Below are 17,872 nucleotides of genomic sequence, written 5' to 3'. Positions count from 1 at the left end.
AACCACTGGCACATAATTGGCAAGTAATTATGATATAGTTCATTGTTTTTCTGGCATATGCTAGCTATTTCAAGATAACATGGCTTTAAATCAAATGTGAACATTTAAAAATTTTGAACTCCTAAAGATGTATATTGTTTTGAAGAATTTCAGAAATTAAAGTTAAAATCTTCTTCATCTTCTAAATAAACATAAAATTCAGTTGTTCAAGGTACTGTTTTGAGACATTTCAAATCTAACATCTTTAAAAAATTATAGTTAATCAACTATGCTCCAATATAAAATAATTTTTTAAAAAAATTACAAAAATGCCTTTATCTCTTTCTAGGTAGAGCAATGATAGATATAATACTGTTGCCTTCTAACAAAGATCCGCCTAAATTGAGAGACTGTTTGCCTACTGTAGGAGCATTAAAACATTTGAAGGAATGGTATTCAGCAAAAATTACCATAGCAGGAAATCATTGTGAAACGTAAGCTTCTTTGTTCATATTTGACTACTATCTGTGTTGTCCGCTTTTACAATTAACTTGCTACCCTGTTTTTGATAGACCCAGCCTTTGAAGATTTTTTAAAATGTGACAAGATAGTTTTATGTCATACTGTGATTAGAGATTTATCTGTTGAGAAGAACCTACATTTTTCTTATTTCATACTTTATATTTCTGAGAAGTTTTAAGTTTTTAGTAAATATTATTGATGCTTTCTTATAACTATTATTGAGCATTCTCCAAACACATTGTGTGTTTTTAAATAGGTTTGTATTGTCCAATGAACACCGTGACAAATACCATGGATACATGGATACACCAGATTTATAATGTCATATTTGTTTTTTGTTTTATGTGCAATGTAGAAATAAATATAGACTGTTGTGTTTTATGACATTTTAGTAAGGATCAACTGTGTATTACAGTTTTGATCCCTAAATGAGTATTGGATTTGTTAACTTCATGATTTTCTTCACTCAGCAATTGTTTATTGAGCACTATCTTTATGCCAAGCACAGCAATATATACTGATAATAAGAAAGTGAGATTTGATCTTTTTCATTGAAATACAGGGAGGAACAGGAATGCAAATAGTCATGATAGTCTGTGATAAGTGCTATTATGAAATTCCATACAAAACTGTGTGGGAACAATTTAGGAGAGCAGTTCTCCTTTTGAAGATAAGAATTCATTCAATCTGTGTATATGTGTGTACGTATGTGTATATCTGACATGTTAAAACAAATAATAATAGGAAAATCTGTTCATCTGTAGTATTAAGGGTAATTACTCATAATTCAAGGGGATGTTGAGATTAAATGAACACATGATAGCAACTTCTTCAGAGACTGACTTAATGAATGTTCTATAATATTAGTAGATAAAAGTAGCAATATAAACTTTGCATTTTTGCCTGTTTGGCTTGTAGCTAACTATAACCATTAAATCTAAGTCAGATTTAAAACCCTATATTTAATTATCATAAACTTTTATTTATAGAAGTTGTCAGAAAATTGCCGAATACCTTTCTGCTAATATTGTATCTTTACAAGATCTCAGAAATGCTATTGATTCAAAGGAGTTATGGAGGGGAAGGATTCAGATATGGGAAAGGAAGGTAAGTAGATTTCTGTTATCACAGTTTGCAAAGCAGGCCTTTGGACCTTATTTACAACACAGATAGTTTAAATGAATCCTAATGAAAATGCACCATATAAAGATGTTCTAGAAAAGCACTATCTAAATAGAACTTTCTTCATTAATGGAAATGTTCCGAATTTATCCTTATACAATAGTCCACTGGCTTCATGTTACTACTAGCACTTTATACTTGACTACTTCAAACACAGAACTGAATCTTTTACTATATTTTACTTTAATTAATTTAAATTTAAATAGTGACTGTGTTTGTTTTGGGCACTGCAATTCTAGAATGTAACATTCTTTTAAACCAGAATTTAACATTAGTTGAGTTCATGTTTATCCAAGCTGCTTTAGTTCATCGCATATGTAAACTCCTGGAAAACTGCTTAGAACATGTTTTCTTACCTATGATACCACCTTAAGTGATCAGTGCTTTCTGCTAACCAGGTGATTTTGAACAATTTCTTTTTTAACCTTACTAGACCCCAGATTTCTCAACTATAAGATGAGAATATTAGATTAGTGGAACCCCGCTAATGTTAAATTTCTATGAGCTCCAATTCTATTTTGCGATCCCTTACTGTGCATGAATATGTTTGGTGGTTTTTATAAGTTGTGTCCATGTTGAAATCAGTGTTCCTGGTATTTTATGTGTTTCCGTCTATAGGCAAAACTAAAAGAAAGTTTCTTAATGTTTGTTTAGTATGGGAGCACGAGTAGACCGTTGTGTTCCTATGAGGATTTATTGTATTAATTACTAGACTTTTTTTTCCTTTTCAATTCACTCAATTATAGTTTAATAAAACTTCTAATAAGACAACAGGAATTAACGTGGCTGGGCCCTTCTTGTTGATTTGCACGCCCCACTCTTCTTTATCTTAGGGAAGTTAAATCTGCAGATAAATCTTCTTTGCAAGTGGTTTTAGTGTAAACAAGTCATATAGCCTACTAGAAGAATGCAGGATACAATTAGCTAGGAGAATTACTTTTGTATACATTTTTTGAAACTTCATGTCTACATACAGACAGATAATGGCAGGGTTCTGTGATTCTTTTATTCTTTTATGGATAAGAAATTAAATGTCCATATCTCCCCAGGCTGCATTTAAAACTTGAAATCACTTATTTTGGTGGAGAATAGCTTTTAGCCTAGGGGCATTATAGTGATTAAGGACATAGATACTAGAGTTAGATTGCCTGCATTCAAATCCTAACTCTGTTTCTTGCTAGTTTTGTGTGAAATGTTAGGTAATATTTAGCCTCTTGGTGCCACAGTTATCTTTATCTGTAAGATAGGTGTAATAGTAGTTCCTAACTCAGATTTTTATGAGGTTTAAATTATTTAAAGCACAAAGTAACCATTCAGTAAGTGTTACTTATCATTGTCATTACCATTACTGTTAGTACCCCTATTATTGCTACTTCTGCAGGAATTGATCTTTTTATCAACAACTTATATTGAAAGCAAACTATGTGTGAGGCACTAAGGATCTAGTGGTGAATGAGACAAGCAAGTTCTATTTTTGCAGAACTTAAGACTAGTAGGAAGCAGGTACTGAACAACTATATGTAAAGGGGGTTGCTTTGTTCTCTGGTTGCAGAGAATGGGCTTGGTATCCTCTTGTGGGCTAGTGAAAGGCCAAGGAGAGCTTTTCATGAAAAATTCATGTGAAAGTTGAAATACGAATGATATGTACATAAATGGAAGAACTGCATTTTGAACTGAGGATCAAAAATAAATTTACATATGGTTTTCCTCTCAACTTTTACATTGCAATAAGATGTATTAATCTTCGTAACTTAATTCATGATGCCTGTAACTGTGTTCTCTTGTTTCTTTTCAGTTTGGATGTGAAATTAGTTTTCCTGAATTTTGTTTAAAGGGAGTCACACCTAAGAATTTTAGTACATCTAATTTAAAAACTTGCTTTCTTGACAAAAAGATAATACCATCAAAGGATAAGAGTATTTTGCCAAAGGTAATCTATGTTTTTGCAATCATCTATTCATGAATATTTTATTTTTATAAGATATGTTTGAATCTTCAATTAACATTACTAATATATGTGCTTAAGTGTGCTCACTTGTATAACTTTTACTATAATTATAATTAAGTGCTTAAATTATACTGTATTATCAGTATTGAATGTTGGCAAAACTATCATTGTTTTAAATTGTTTTCAAAATGGAACGATCCTAACTTTAGATCAGTATAGGCCTGAAACCACTTTTGATTTGAACTTTACCATGTGACCTTTCTAAGACTCAGTTTGAAGGGAGTATGATACAGTGGAAAGAGAACAGGCTTTGATGTTAGGTAGACCTGGGTTTGAAACCTGACTTTGTCACCTATGAGGTACTGTCACCTTGGGTAGATTGATTAACTCATTTATGAAATGGAGATAGTAATAAACACTTTTCTTACAAAGTTATGAGGGTTAAATGGAGTAAGAGATTAGCATCTGACATAGTACCTGACATTTGCTTCATTTACAGTTTAAGAGGTATTGATTCTTGTCCCATGTCTCCATAGATTTATTCTTAAAATGCAAGTAATTATAAAGTACAATAATTAAAAGGGATTTGGTTGGCTTTTTTTTTTTCACATTGGAAAAATAATATAAGAAGAAGTATTTATATAGAAGCACTTTAGAAATTCACTTTGAAGGATGCATTTCAAGAATGTGCAAAACATAGTGGTCATGAATTTACAAGGATGTCAGATTGATGGGTAATATTTTCTGATCAAAGGGTGGTACAAAAGACATATTTCTGATGTTGACACATTTCCTAATAGTTGTTCAGAATTACTTACTTTAAGTAACTTACCATGACCGTCTTTCACAGGAATATTAAATTCTTTTCTAAGATTATAATCATTAGATTGATGACCTCAACTTTTCTTCTTTGGTAGTACACCATTCAAGTATGAATAATGTGTCTGATTTTTGCTGCTATTGAGAGAAATTTAGGGTTCAACGTCTTAAATAAATGTAAGCCTCTCTCTCTACGCATAAACAAATGCATACATACATACATATATATAAATACACACTAGGTGTGTTGTGTATTTATGTGTATATACACATACACATACATACACATAATCATATATGATGAAATTACTCAGCTTTCTGCAAGTTTAAAACTTGGTGTGTTTGAAGATGTGTTTGCTTTTCTTTGCCCTTCTTGTGAAGCACTCTAGCCCCAACTCTTGGATTACCTTCTTCACTAGCTCACTCTTAGTTTAGTTTTAGACTCTATCCAAAGAAATACTGAATTTTATTTCTCTGAGTGGAGCTTTCTTTGTTAATTAGTATTCTTGTTTTACTAGTTCTCTCTTTAATTACTTCAGTATTTCCTCCAAGGATGTTGTTTTGTTTTTGGTTGTTTTTTTTTTTTTTTTATCTCAGCATACCAAAGTTCATCCTGGAATGTCTTTTCTTTTTCTTTCTCAGTTTCGCAGACCCTCTTCAACATCCTAGCCTCCTGGCTTATCTGTCTGTCTTCCTAGAGATAAACAGGAAAAGTTGAGAACTCTTGTCCTCTGTTGCTTGCCTCTTTCTATACTCATTTTCCTCCTGTTAAAACTCTTTCCAGTTAGTAAGAAATCTCCATATCTCTCCACTCGGAAAGGTAGAATTGATATGGAAGAAATTCTTATCTGAGATAGAGGATTAAGTGTTTGCCTTGCATAATATGTAAATACGTGCTTTTTAAGACCCATTTTAAAGATTTAAACCCTGATCACTAATTTGTTCACTTTCATTTTATTTATAGTATTTAAAGTCTTACATAATTTTAATTTCTTTTTTAGGTTTTTCATTATTATGGCCCTGCTTTAGAATTTGTGCAGATGATAAAATTATCAGACCTACCTTCCTGCTATATGTCAGACATTGAATTTGAGTTGTATCCTTTTCATTTACATGTTTATTATAGATCACAATTTTTCTGTGTCAGGTAAGACTGTTTCTTGGTACCACCACATTTAAATATTTGCCCATACTTTTGTTGTTGTTTTTCTTTTTTATAATATCAGTATACTTTTCATTGCCGTTGCTTTAAGAGAAATTCTACAACTTGCAAAAAAGAATACTCCTTCAGGCACGATATTTATGCCTCTAGAATAAATAGGCAGAAGACTTCCTGAAATTATGACTCATTGCTTATGGGGTAGGTAAGAGGGAGAAATGTTAGGGATCTGTGAAGAAAAACAAAATAATTTATATACTATTGGAATGTTCAGATGTTTCTCTTGCCATTGGCAGGATAGATACAAGTGCCAGTCCACTGTATCTTTTTAAATACTTAAGTAAATATGAATGCTATCACATATGTCTGCAAATATTCAACATATTTTACACTCTTTTTTAAGAAAATATATCTAAGAAGTTTTAGGAACAGACCTAAGAACAATATTTTATATAAAAAGAATTTGTTGTTGGCCAGAAATGAAACACTAGTACAGTGTTCTTGAATTTTTATTCAGAAGCTCCAGTTTGTACAAATCTCTGGTTCTAATAGTTTAGAGTAATGCTATTTATAGTATCACTATTTCTTGATGTATTTTCAGAATCAGAAAAATAATTGTCCTTGGAAAGGGGTAATTGTGAGTTCCCCCTCACAATTGATCAGTGAATTTAAGCACCTTGTGAATTGGAGAATCAAACTTATTTTAGGGAGTTGAATTATTTGACAATTACCATTTCATCATTTCTTTAACTCCTTAGTACAGAGGATTGACAAAAAACAATACCAAACAGAATTCCAAGTTGCTGTTGGAGCAGATTTCTTCCCTGTGTGGCAAGGTATAGAGGGTGTTTTTTTGTTTTTGTTTTTGTTGTGTTTTTAACTTAACATTTACAGATGTGTGAGAAAAGGGAATGTATTTTTTAAAATCTGTTTGTGTGTGATGATTTGGTTTCTTTAACTTAACATAAGGTTTTGGTCCTAATTCATGTTAAGATACTTTGGACTTTTCATAATAACCCTTCTTCTGCAGACATGAAATGATGGGTTTTTTTTTTTTAGAAGAGATTTTCAAAAATAAGCTTCATGACTGATAATTGCTTTACAGCTTTAAAATTTTAGAACACATTAGATTATTGTTAACCTACCCCTTTCACATCTGATTTCTGTGGCAAGATATGTATATGCTTGCATTATCTTTTTCATGGTAGGATGGGTAGGTGGAGGTGAGAAAAATGTCTAGAGCTTCACTAAATTATCATTTGTAAGTTTTCAGTTCTTCTTTGTTAATTTTGGTGATGTTTAGAAGATTTTTAGCTATTTCATTAGTTTTTATATATATATATATAAAAACATATATAATGATACGGTAGAATTGGTATATTTAAAAACATTTTTAACTATAACATAAAGAATTTTAAGTGGAATCATCTAAAGTCAAGTACAGTTTTCAATAGGAAAAACTAAAATTTTCTTTCTGGTTATTTGCTCAACTACCTTGTTTCTATGAAAACAATTTTTAATGCACAAAATGTTCATTGGCAATATTTACATAACATTTTCTTATTATTTTAACAACAAGTACTCTATTATCCAATAGTCCTGCAGGGAGAAAAATGATTGTTATAATTATGGTTTCCCCATGGCACTATTAATCAAATCTTGGTTATAGTTCCCTTAGAAAATTGATGTAGTAAAGGAAATATGATTTTGCCCTTAAGGTACTTGGCTATATAGTAACTTAAAATTTTGACTTCCAGCCTCATTCTTCCATGAAATTAATAGTTTTTAAACAGTGCATCAAAGTATTTATTTGATGAAATGGCCTTTAAAGGAACAGTCTGAAGATAATGTTAGCCTGTTTTTTCACCTCTAAAGAACCCAATGTGCTACATTTTGAAATTTAAAATTTCTTTTTTCATTTATTCAACATTAGTTCTACTTTATGCATTGTATTAAATATTAGGGCTCCAATGATGGATTGTACAGATGAAGACTCTGCCCTCATGGAACTTACATTTTGGTAGGAAAAATAGAAAATAAGAGCTATGAAGAAAATAAGCAGGCTGAGATAGGGTAGTAGGGTGGAGGGAGTACTTTAAACAGGTTAATAAGATCGTACATCTCTACAGAAATTTGCAAACAGAAGTCTTGTGAAGTGGTATAGTTTAAAAAACAAAAGACGAAAGAGAAAAAGCACTAAGAATAAAAACAAACAAACAAACAACTCTGTTCATATTTTAACCCAAGTAGCTAAATAGTTCACTATGTAACCCTATCCAGGAAATGAGAATGTCATTTATCATTAATCATCTCACCTATATTATCAAATAAGGGAGGGAGGGATTATGATATAGTAGAAAGTCTCAAGTAAAAGAACATGTACTTTAGAAAACTTTAAGTCCTAGCTCTGCCACTCACTGGTTTATAGCTTTTTAAATTGTGAACTGGAAATAATAATTCCTGTTTTGCCTATTTCAAAAAGTTGTAATGAAAACCAAATTGGAATATATTTTATAAACTGTACAATATGATATAAATGATGGTTACTCGCTAATTCTTGTCTTTGAAGTTTATGTGGCCCAAATGATAGACACACTTAAGTGAAACATTTTCCTGAAATTTATAAAGCGCTAGATATCCTCTAGATATTTTGAAGTTATGATGAAATTTTTAGGAATTAGTTTTATAGGTAATGTTTCAAGTCAAAATCAGACATATACCTATAATTTAACTCGGGTATAAAATAATTCTTAATCATCTAGATATTGAAGATAAGCAACTCTAATCCTAGAAGAAAGCTAAACTATTGATATCTATTAATATAGTATTTTCAATTGTTTTATTTTAAATTTGTTGTATTAGATTGTCATTTTTATTGCTTCTTGGACAATGACTTTGAAATATTGGACTACACTTTAGCAGTCGGGGACAAATAAATGGAACTTTAAATATATGTTCCTACTTTAATTCAGCAAAGGGATAATTTTTAGAAACATACATTATGTAATTTGGCTAAATCTCTAAATGTGAAGCAGTTCACTGTCCTTTTACACTGTGTCATAGTTAGTCTTTTACATTTTTGAAAAAAAAAATTGAATTGCATGGTCATTCCTTGAAATAATCCCAGTGCTTTATAACATGGTTTTCATTTATTTATTCAACTTTTCTTTTTTTTTTTTTGGACTGCCTGCCAGTTGCTTGTTGCAGGTACTGGAGAGAATAAAGTGGGCAAAATCCCTCCTTGGGAAGCTGTCAAAGTGCTTAAATTCTAGAGCTTTATGTGATCCTAAGTCAACTTTTGAGCTTAAAAAAGATGTTTGATTAGCCTCAGAATAAAAATAAAAGCCTTTTAGAGAAAAACTTATTTTATTAGATTAGAAAAAGGCAAGATAGGGTTGTTAGGGAATCATGATGTCTATTAATCATAGGGACGGGGAACATTTTTATTAAAGAGGAGAGTTTATAAGGCTAAAAACATGATTGCCTGCTTGTGTGAGGGTTTGCCTACTGAAAAGATTGAATCAAAGTTTTGAAACTTGGGTTTGAAATGTTATTTGGCTGTTAAATTTTGGAATAGAATGTTAACATAAAAGGATCATCCTCAAGTCTCTCAAAGTATATCTAATGATTAGTGTATGAGTGAGAACAAGTTATCAGAATCCAAGTTTGTAGTGAATGTAATGTAAACTATTGACATAAATTTATTTTGTAGGGAATTATAGCTTATGGGATTTAGAAAAGTTTATTTTCATATTTGTAGCAAATGTTTAATCAAAAATAGGCTGTCTCAGAAATGTCACTTCCTTTGCTGCTGGGTCAGGACACATTTATGTCAGGCTATAAATTATACAATGAACTGCATTTAGCATCATTACATTGTTAAGCTGTAACTATAATTGTAACAGTTTTATAATTGTTAAGCTATAATTGGGCCCTGATCTGGCATACTCACATTACAGCTTTGTCACCCTTTGGGCCAGACAGTTTTGTTATGCATTTTAGTCTAAGAAGTCTTACTTATGCAAGAAGGAAGAACTAGGACTTAGTGTTTAGGAAATTAAATATATATCTTTTATAGTTAATGATTATTTTCCATTCCTAAATATTTTTATTTTTAATGTCTAATGCTTGACTATGTAAAGTACATTTGACTTAAAATAAAAAGGTTATGGCTATAATAATAAAGAAAAATAAGCATATTTAATTTTACCTTCCTTATTTTACTCCCAATAGACTTATTTTCATATTTGTTAGTTAAGAATACGTAAGTAAAAATAATAAATAGCAACTAAAAGTATTAATTATCTTTGTGTCACATATCTCATGTAACCCTTCTATCTACATAGGACAGTTAAAAGTGATTTTGCATTAGATTTGATATTGATAGCAAATGCCTTGCCTAAATTTCCCCAAAAGTAAAAAAAAAAGCCCAAAAAATGTATTTATTAGGATGTGCTGGTTTTGTAGCTTACATATCTAAAATAACAGGCAAAATACAGCTTTCAAGGTTGCAGTTTGTTTTATTCAGTGCTTAGTCAAACTGAAAATTTACCTAAATATTTTATGGTGGGTTTTGGGGGACAAATATTTAATAAACATCTGTGTGCCCAGCCCTGGGAATACAAAGATGAATAAGTTGAGTTTGCTCATAAATCAGTTAGAAGCTGTTGTATGTTTTCTGGCATATGATTCATGGTTTCTCTGAATTTTATACCTGTTAGCATTAAATCTCTGATATCTAGCAACAAAAGTTTTGAAACCTTTAGATTCTAATTTTGAAGCCAGACCAATAATCCATCCAGTCAAAAGTTTATAAAAGTATGGCTTGGTATGACAAAATCTTTTCAGGATAGAACTCGTGACCTCTCATTGATTTGCAGATATACGAAGAAATTATACCCACAACCTAAACTTAAACATTGTGAATAAGGTTTTCAGAGATATATGACTCAGTGGAAGGAAAAGGGATACCTGTAACTTTGAATCCTTTCTCTGTTTTCTGGCTTTTTTTTTGGTGGAGGTAGGGCAGTGTTCTTGTTTTCTTTTTTTTTTTTTAGTTTTTATAGTGGAATTCTTGGGAAAGAATGTGACTAAATACGTGTTATGTAGGTGAAATATGAGTGGAAAATTGTCAGATGACGCTATTTTAGAGTTGATTTCATTATGCAGTCACTAAAAATATGTTCTGTTTTACCCAGGTTGGTGCTCTTTTTGTATTGCCGTGTACCATTAGTAGCATACTTATTCCTCCTCCCAGCCAACTCAGTTCAAGAAAATGGAAGGAATATATAGCTAGAAAGCCTAAGACAATCAGTGGTAAGTAGTAAATTTTTAAGTTTTAATGGTGCAACATAAATAATGTATTTATCAACTTTGAAATGGAGATAACATTTCTTTATGAGAAAATATATTATTTATTACTACTGATTAAGAGGACCTGTATCATTTTAAGATGTTTTTTCTATCTAACAACCTACTGCAACAGAAAGTATATACAACGTTATTCATTCATAAAATATCAGTGTTCTAAAGGCAGAAATTTTGGTTAATTAGATAGTTAATTATATTAAACATGGGTTTCTTAGAGACATTTCAGGAATAAAATTTATGGAAATAGATTAATTTATTATATGGTATATTAAAAAAACTTGTGATTACAATTTTCTGTAGAATTTATTTAACAGCTTTTTGTATGCTATGCAGTATTCTAAGTACTTTAGAAATCTTGATTCATTTAATTTTTATAATAACCTTATAAACATTTAACAGATGAGGAAATTGGGCCTTGGAGAAGTTACAGAGCTATTAACTAGCAGAAGCAGGATGTGAACCAAGATTCTGCCAATTCACAGCTCTAACATCTCCAAGGATTTGAACCCAGGCACTCTGCTCTTAACCCCTGCCCTGTGTTGCCTCTCTAATAATCTATTACATTCAAGATGTCATTAATTTCTATTATAAAATCAGATTATTTAAATCCAAACTAATACTTCATTAAGTAATTGCAGGGCAAAATGTTAGTTACTTGTCCAAAGTCACATAGCTAAAGTGTGTTCCTTCGTACTTTGTTTCAGTGTTTTCTGTTTTAATTGGACAGTAATTCGTTTAGTTTAATTCTGAGCTTATACTTAGTTTTTGTGACCCATGATATGATGGGACTAAGGACTGGAATTGAAACATATCTACCCAGATTGTAATCTCTAGAAATACTCCAGAACCTTAGAATTCTGAGGAATACAATTTTAAAATCAGCGGCTTACACAGTACTTTATAGGAAATAGGTGAGATACTAAAATCCATTTTAGCAAGTGTTGAATTTGAAATGTAGATAATATCTATGTGGAAATTTAAAGTTATTGTTTGAAGTTTAGATGTATATCTCTAGAGAGTGGTCAGGGCAGGAGATTTAGATTTTTAGTTTACCAGCTCTTTTGTTTATCTATTTTACAACAAATCACCCTAAAACTAAGTGACTTAAAAGAACAAACACTTTATTTGCTCTTACTTCTGTATTTGAGCTACGTTCAGCTGGGCAGTTCTTCTGCCAGTCTTACCAGTGGTCACTGATATGCGGCTGCGCTGAACTTGTGGATTGTTTGGAGGATGGGCTCGGATGGGATGCAGGGACAGCTGTCTTTCTCTCTCTATGTAGTCTCAACGCCTTTTCCTTGCCGCATGCTTTTTTCTTGTAATCTCTGGAGCAGGTTAGCTGGAATTTTTTGCGTGGCTACTCAAGATTCCAAAATGTAGAAAAATTGAGGTGACAAGGACTTTTTAAGGCTTATTCCCAAAACTGGCCAAGTGTCACTTCTGCTGTATTCTTATTTAAAGCTACTCACAAGAATGGGCCAGATTCAAGAGGGAGGTGACTATACAAGGGTCTGAATACTGGGAAGCCCCCAATGTAAAAGTCCACCACGGGTGTATAAAGGTGATAGTGGAAACAGGAGTGGTTGGGAAAAAACACATAGACAACATGGCTAAAGAAGAGAGCCAAGGATAGGACCTTTAGAAATACCTGAATTTAAGGTAAAGTGGAGGAAAAGTTAGAAAATGGTTTAGTAAATGGTAGTTGGAAGACCCTAAAGAGTTATAATCATTAACATCAATATCAAAATACCATTTATTGCATAATATAGAGTATGGTGCAAAGTGTGGGAAATAAAGGGAAGTCAAACTGGGTTCTTATACTTGAGGAAGTAGAGTCATGGCCCTTTCCTTTGTAAAGTTTATAGTCAAGTGAAGAAGGCACTTTGAAAAATCATTATAATTCTCTTTAGCCAGCAGGGTGAAAGTGAAGTGGAGGATACTTTAGAGTGTATGACCTAACATAGCCTTAAGAATTCAGGAGGGCTTCCTGGAGGAAGAGACATAGTTAATGTAGTTTATTGCACCGTACTAATTCATGAAGAAATGTGGCTTTAACCCTTCTCAGCTGACAGGGAACAAGTGTATACCTGGTGATTTTGGCAGATGCTAAAACAAAATCAGAAGTAGACTTACTGGGTGGCAGTAGAGTCAGTTTCACTATACTACGTGAAATCACGGGATAATATCCATTTCTCAATATTACATAGGTTTACGACTTATTAACATGAATAGTAACATCTCTTAACTAAACTTGAGTGTATTTTGGACAACCTTTTATTTATTTTTCCTCTTGTAACTTTTTCTAAGATAATTGATTTAGAATTTACTCTTAGTTTTTTTTTTTTCATGACTTTCATTGCAACTTTAAGAAAATACCTTATCATGAGGCTTGATTTGATTTTTTTAAATTACCACCTCTTAAAATTTGGGGATTAGTATTGGTAACTTCTGAATAATAATTAGACATATATCACCTGACCATCTTCGAAGCAAAGTTGTTGATTAGGCTATATCATTAAGGGCTGATTAAGCTGACACTTTACAATCTTTTTTTTTTTTTAATCTCAGAAGTAGAAACAATCAAATTGAACAGTTGATTATTAAGTTCTATTTTACCCATAACCCTTTCTGTAGGGGAAATTATTTATCCCATTGACAGAACTTCTTTTGAGAAAAGGTAAAGGACTTAGATAAAGATTTTGAAAGAGATTTCAGTGGCAGAGTCAAAGTATTCTTTCAGTCAGCAAATATTTATATTTATTGTGTGCCCGTTGTGTTCAGGGCATTATTCTAGGTGCTAGGAATTCAGTAGTGAAAACAATCAGCCAAATTTACTGTATTAACTTTTATGAAACACACCACTCAACAACATACTGGTTCTCTTCAAGCACATATGGAACATTCTTCAGGGTAGACCATATATCTGTCAGGCCATTGAACGAGGCTAAATAAATTTAAAAGAATAGATATAATACACAGTATGTTCTCCAGTTACAGTGGAATTAAATTAGAAATCAACAACAGAAAGAAATCTGAGAACTACTTTAAATACTTGGAAACTAAATTTTAAACACACTTCTAAATAGCACATAGGTGAAATTAAAAAAATAGTTTTAACTGAATGAAAATAGAAACATATCAAATTTATGGAAAGCAGCTAATATAGTACTAAGAGGATTCTAAATGCTTATCTTAGAATGGAAGAAAGATCTAAAATCAGTAATTTAAACATCAACCTCAAGAAGCTAGAAGACTAAATCCAAGTGAAGTAGAAGGAAGGAAATTAGACCAGAAACCAATGAATAAAATACTGAGGACTATATCTAACAAGAAGTGCAAGACCTGTACACTGAAAACTACAAAACATTACTGAGAGTAGTTAAAGAAGATATAAGTAAATGGAGAAACATACCGTGTTCATAGATTAGAAAACTCAGTATTATTAAGATGGTCCTTCTCTCCAAACTGACCTATAGATTCAATCTAATCTCTAACAAAATTCAGGAGGACTTTTCATAGAAATTGACAAACGGATACTAGATTTACGTGAAATTGCAAAGGATCTAGAATGGCCAAAACAATTTTGAAAAGGAAGAACAACTTTTGAGAACTTACACTGCCTGATTCACAACTTGCTATGAAGCCGTAGTAATCAAGACAGTGTGGTGTTGGAGAATACACATATATCAGTGGAACAGAATAGAGACAAAGATGCCAATGGGAAAAGGATAGTCCTTTTAACACAGTACTGGAATAATTGGATGTCCATATGTAAAAACTCAAAAATTACATATATATGTATATAAAATATGTAATTTTTAGACTTTTATCTTACATAAAAATTAACTCAAAATGAGTCATATACCCAAATGTAAGCACTAAAACTACAAAACCTCTATAAAAAAACATATATACCAAAAGGATGATCTGTAAAAAGAAAAAAAAAATCTATAAATTCACCAAAATTTAAAAATACCTCCATTTTGAAATCTAAAGAAAAAAATGGTTTTGATGAACTTAGGGGCAGGACAGGAGTAAAGACACAGACGTAGAGAATGGACTTGAGGACATGGGGAGGGGGAAGTGTAAGATGGGGTGAAGTGAGAGAGTTGCACTGACATACATACACTACCAAATGTAAAAGAGATAGCTAGTGGGAAGCAGCAGCATAGCACAGGGAGATCAGCTCAGGGAGATCAGCTTGGTGCTTTGTGACCACCTAGAGGGGTGGGATAGGGAGGGTGGGAGGGAGACGCAAGAGGGAGGGGATATGGGAATATATGTATACGTATAGCTGGTTCACCTTGTTATACAGCAGAAACTAACACACCATTGTAAAGCAATTATCCTCCAATAAAGATGTTAAAAAAAAATCTCCTTTTTGAAGAACTCTGTTAAGAAAAAATTTTTAAAGGCTACTAAGAGAAAATAGTTTCAATCATATGTCTTACAATGGACAGGTATATAAAAAAAATTCTTACAACTCAGTAGTAAGGAGAAATTGCAATTAATAAGTGGGTAAGAGACTTGAATACACATTTCTCTAAAGATACATGAAGAGCTAAAAAGGCACATGAAAGATACTCAACATCATTAATCTTTTGGGAAATGAAAATTAAAACCACAATGTGATTCTATAATAACTGTCTAGAATGGATATTATTAAAAACAGTGACTATCATATGTTGATGAGGATGCGGAGAAACTGCAAGTCTCACACGTTGGTGGGGATGTAAAACAGTACAGCTACTATGGAAAACAGTCGGGCCATTAAACTTACACTTAACTCTGCAACTCAGTTCTTCCATTCCTAGGTATTTATCCAGGAGAAATGAGAGCATATGTTCACACATGCTTGCAAGCAGCTGTTTATAAAAGCAATATTCATAATAACTAAGAATTGGAAACTATGCACATATCCATCAACTGGTGAACAGATGAACGTGGTTTGTTTTGTCCATATAATGGAATCCTTCTCAGCAGTAAAAAGACATGAAAAGTTTTGAGTATACCTAAATATTACTAAGTTTATAAAGTCAGGCTTAAAAGACTAGTACATAATTTTACTTATATGAAATTTCTAAAAAAGGCAGAAGGACCAGAAAGCAGATCAATAGATGCCTGAGGCCATGAGCAGGAAAGGAGTTTGACTACAAAGAGATAATGGAAGCTTTCAAGCCTGAATTATAATCATGGATAAACAATTGTATAATTTCCTTAAACTAATCAAACTTAGACTCTGACATGTGTATGTAAATTATACCTCATTAAAACTTTTTTTTTTTTTTTTTGGCAAGAATCACCTGAAGGCTCTTAGACCTAAATGCAGAGTTTTGTTTCTACCCTAGTTCAGTAATTCTTAATACCAGCTCGCACTAGAATAACCTTGGCAGTTATCAAAAAAGAAAAAGTCAAGCTGGGACCTACCTGAAGACAATTAAATGCAAATCTCTGGGGAGGATCAGGGCATCAGTAGTTTGTAAAAGCACCCAGGTGTTTCAAATGTGCATCCAGTATTGAGACCCTCTGCACTAGGCGTGCTCTCTTCAACTCTAGGCTAGAGAGCCACTGTTTCTGAAAGTCCTTCAGATGCTTTGAGGCAGAAAAAGGTTTAAGAATAACTGCTTTAGGCCTTTAATTCCTTGGCTAGAAAATGAGGATAATATACTTGTTTAGTATATCTTGCAAACTTGTTAGACACTATTGGTAATGAAGGTAAACACTTTGTAAACTCTGCAGTGGCTTTTTGTTATTCTGTCCTATCTTAAATCCTTTCTATGTCTGTGGAACAATAAAGGATCACTGTTGTTCATGATGGTGAGTAAGATCTTGAAATATCTTCTAAATAACTTCTCTATTCACTGTAGCTTTCGTATATTGTGTATTTTACTGTGTTACAACTAAGAGGAAATGTATACAGTTTATGATCCTAATGTTATTTAATTGGTTGAAATAGTCATAGTGGAATCTATAAATCCTTCTACATTTTTGGAATCTTCTCAGTAGGAGGCTTCCAACACCTATTCCACAATACTATTATTTCTTAAACCATGTTAGATTCTTTCTAAAATTGAGCCCCAGGGCATTTTCTTGGAGAGTCTCAATGGCAGTTTACGATTTATTTTTAAATTTACGATAAATTGTTCAAAGCTTAGTCTGATGAATAAGGTGGGGGATCAAGCTAGGCAATACATTTTTTGGAATTGCTTTATTAATGTAAAGTAATTAACATTTTTTTCTTGTGATTCCCTAGCTGACCTAAGGAACATTTCAAAAGTTGAGTCTAGAATTTACAGTGATGTAACTGTTGGAAAGTGTATAGCTTCCTAAAATGCCTACATTGAAGACTAGATTTTATTTTATTGTTTAATTTTTGGCATAATTATCAAAATAATTTGGTATATTATTTAGTCGCTTCTTAAGAAATATATATAATACTCATCAATAATTTAGACTATTCACTTAACCAGAATATCCTGTTCCCCTAATCATCCTGGGATATTTTTCATTTTATAATATGGAATATTAATTTCCTCTGTACATTAATATGATTTTGTTTTTATATTGTTGAAATGTTTATTTTTTATTTTTTTAACATCTTTATTGGTGTATAATTGCTTTACAATGTTGTGTTAGTTTCTGCTGTATAACAAAGTGAATCAGCTGTACATATACATATATCCCTGTATCCCCTCCCTCTTGCTCCTGCCTCCCACCCTCCCTATCTTACCCCCTAGGTGATCACAAAGCACCGAGCTGATATCCCTGTGCTATGTGGCTTCTTCCCACTAGCTATCTATTTTACATTTGGTAGTGTATATGCGTCAATGCTACTCTCTCACATTGTCCCAGCTTACCCCTCTCCCTCCCCATGTCCTCAAGTCCATTCTCTG

At 32.2% G+C, this 17,872-nt stretch overlaps 1 protein-coding gene across 3 annotated transcripts in view; it reads left to right on the top strand.

Annotated features, from left to right (window-relative positions):
- Nucleotides 1-17,872, top strand: part of LOC118883851 (MDM2 binding protein) — a 67,273-nt gene that overhangs the window by 7,280 nt on the left and 42,121 nt on the right. For all 3 annotated transcript variants that reach the window (XM_036831008.1, XM_036831009.1, XM_036831007.1), the window contains exons 6-11: nt 329-473; nt 1,491-1,608; nt 3,479-3,613; nt 5,452-5,546; nt 6,373-6,445; nt 10,808-10,925. In XM_036831008.1, the coding sequence (XP_036686903.1) occupies nt 329-473; nt 1,491-1,608; nt 3,479-3,613; nt 5,452-5,546; nt 6,373-6,445; nt 10,808-10,925 (684 nt within the window). The remainder of the gene's footprint in view (nt 1-328; nt 474-1,490; nt 1,609-3,478; nt 3,614-5,451; nt 5,547-6,372; nt 6,446-10,807; nt 10,926-17,872) is intronic.

The sequence above is a fragment of the Balaenoptera musculus genome, chromosome 17 (genome assembly GCF_009873245.2).
Source record: "Balaenoptera musculus isolate JJ_BM4_2016_0621 chromosome 17, mBalMus1.pri.v3, whole genome shotgun sequence".
Lineage (NCBI taxonomy): Eukaryota > Metazoa > Chordata > Mammalia > Artiodactyla > Balaenopteridae > Balaenoptera > Balaenoptera musculus.
This window is presented reverse-complemented; position numbering and strand designations above follow the sequence as displayed.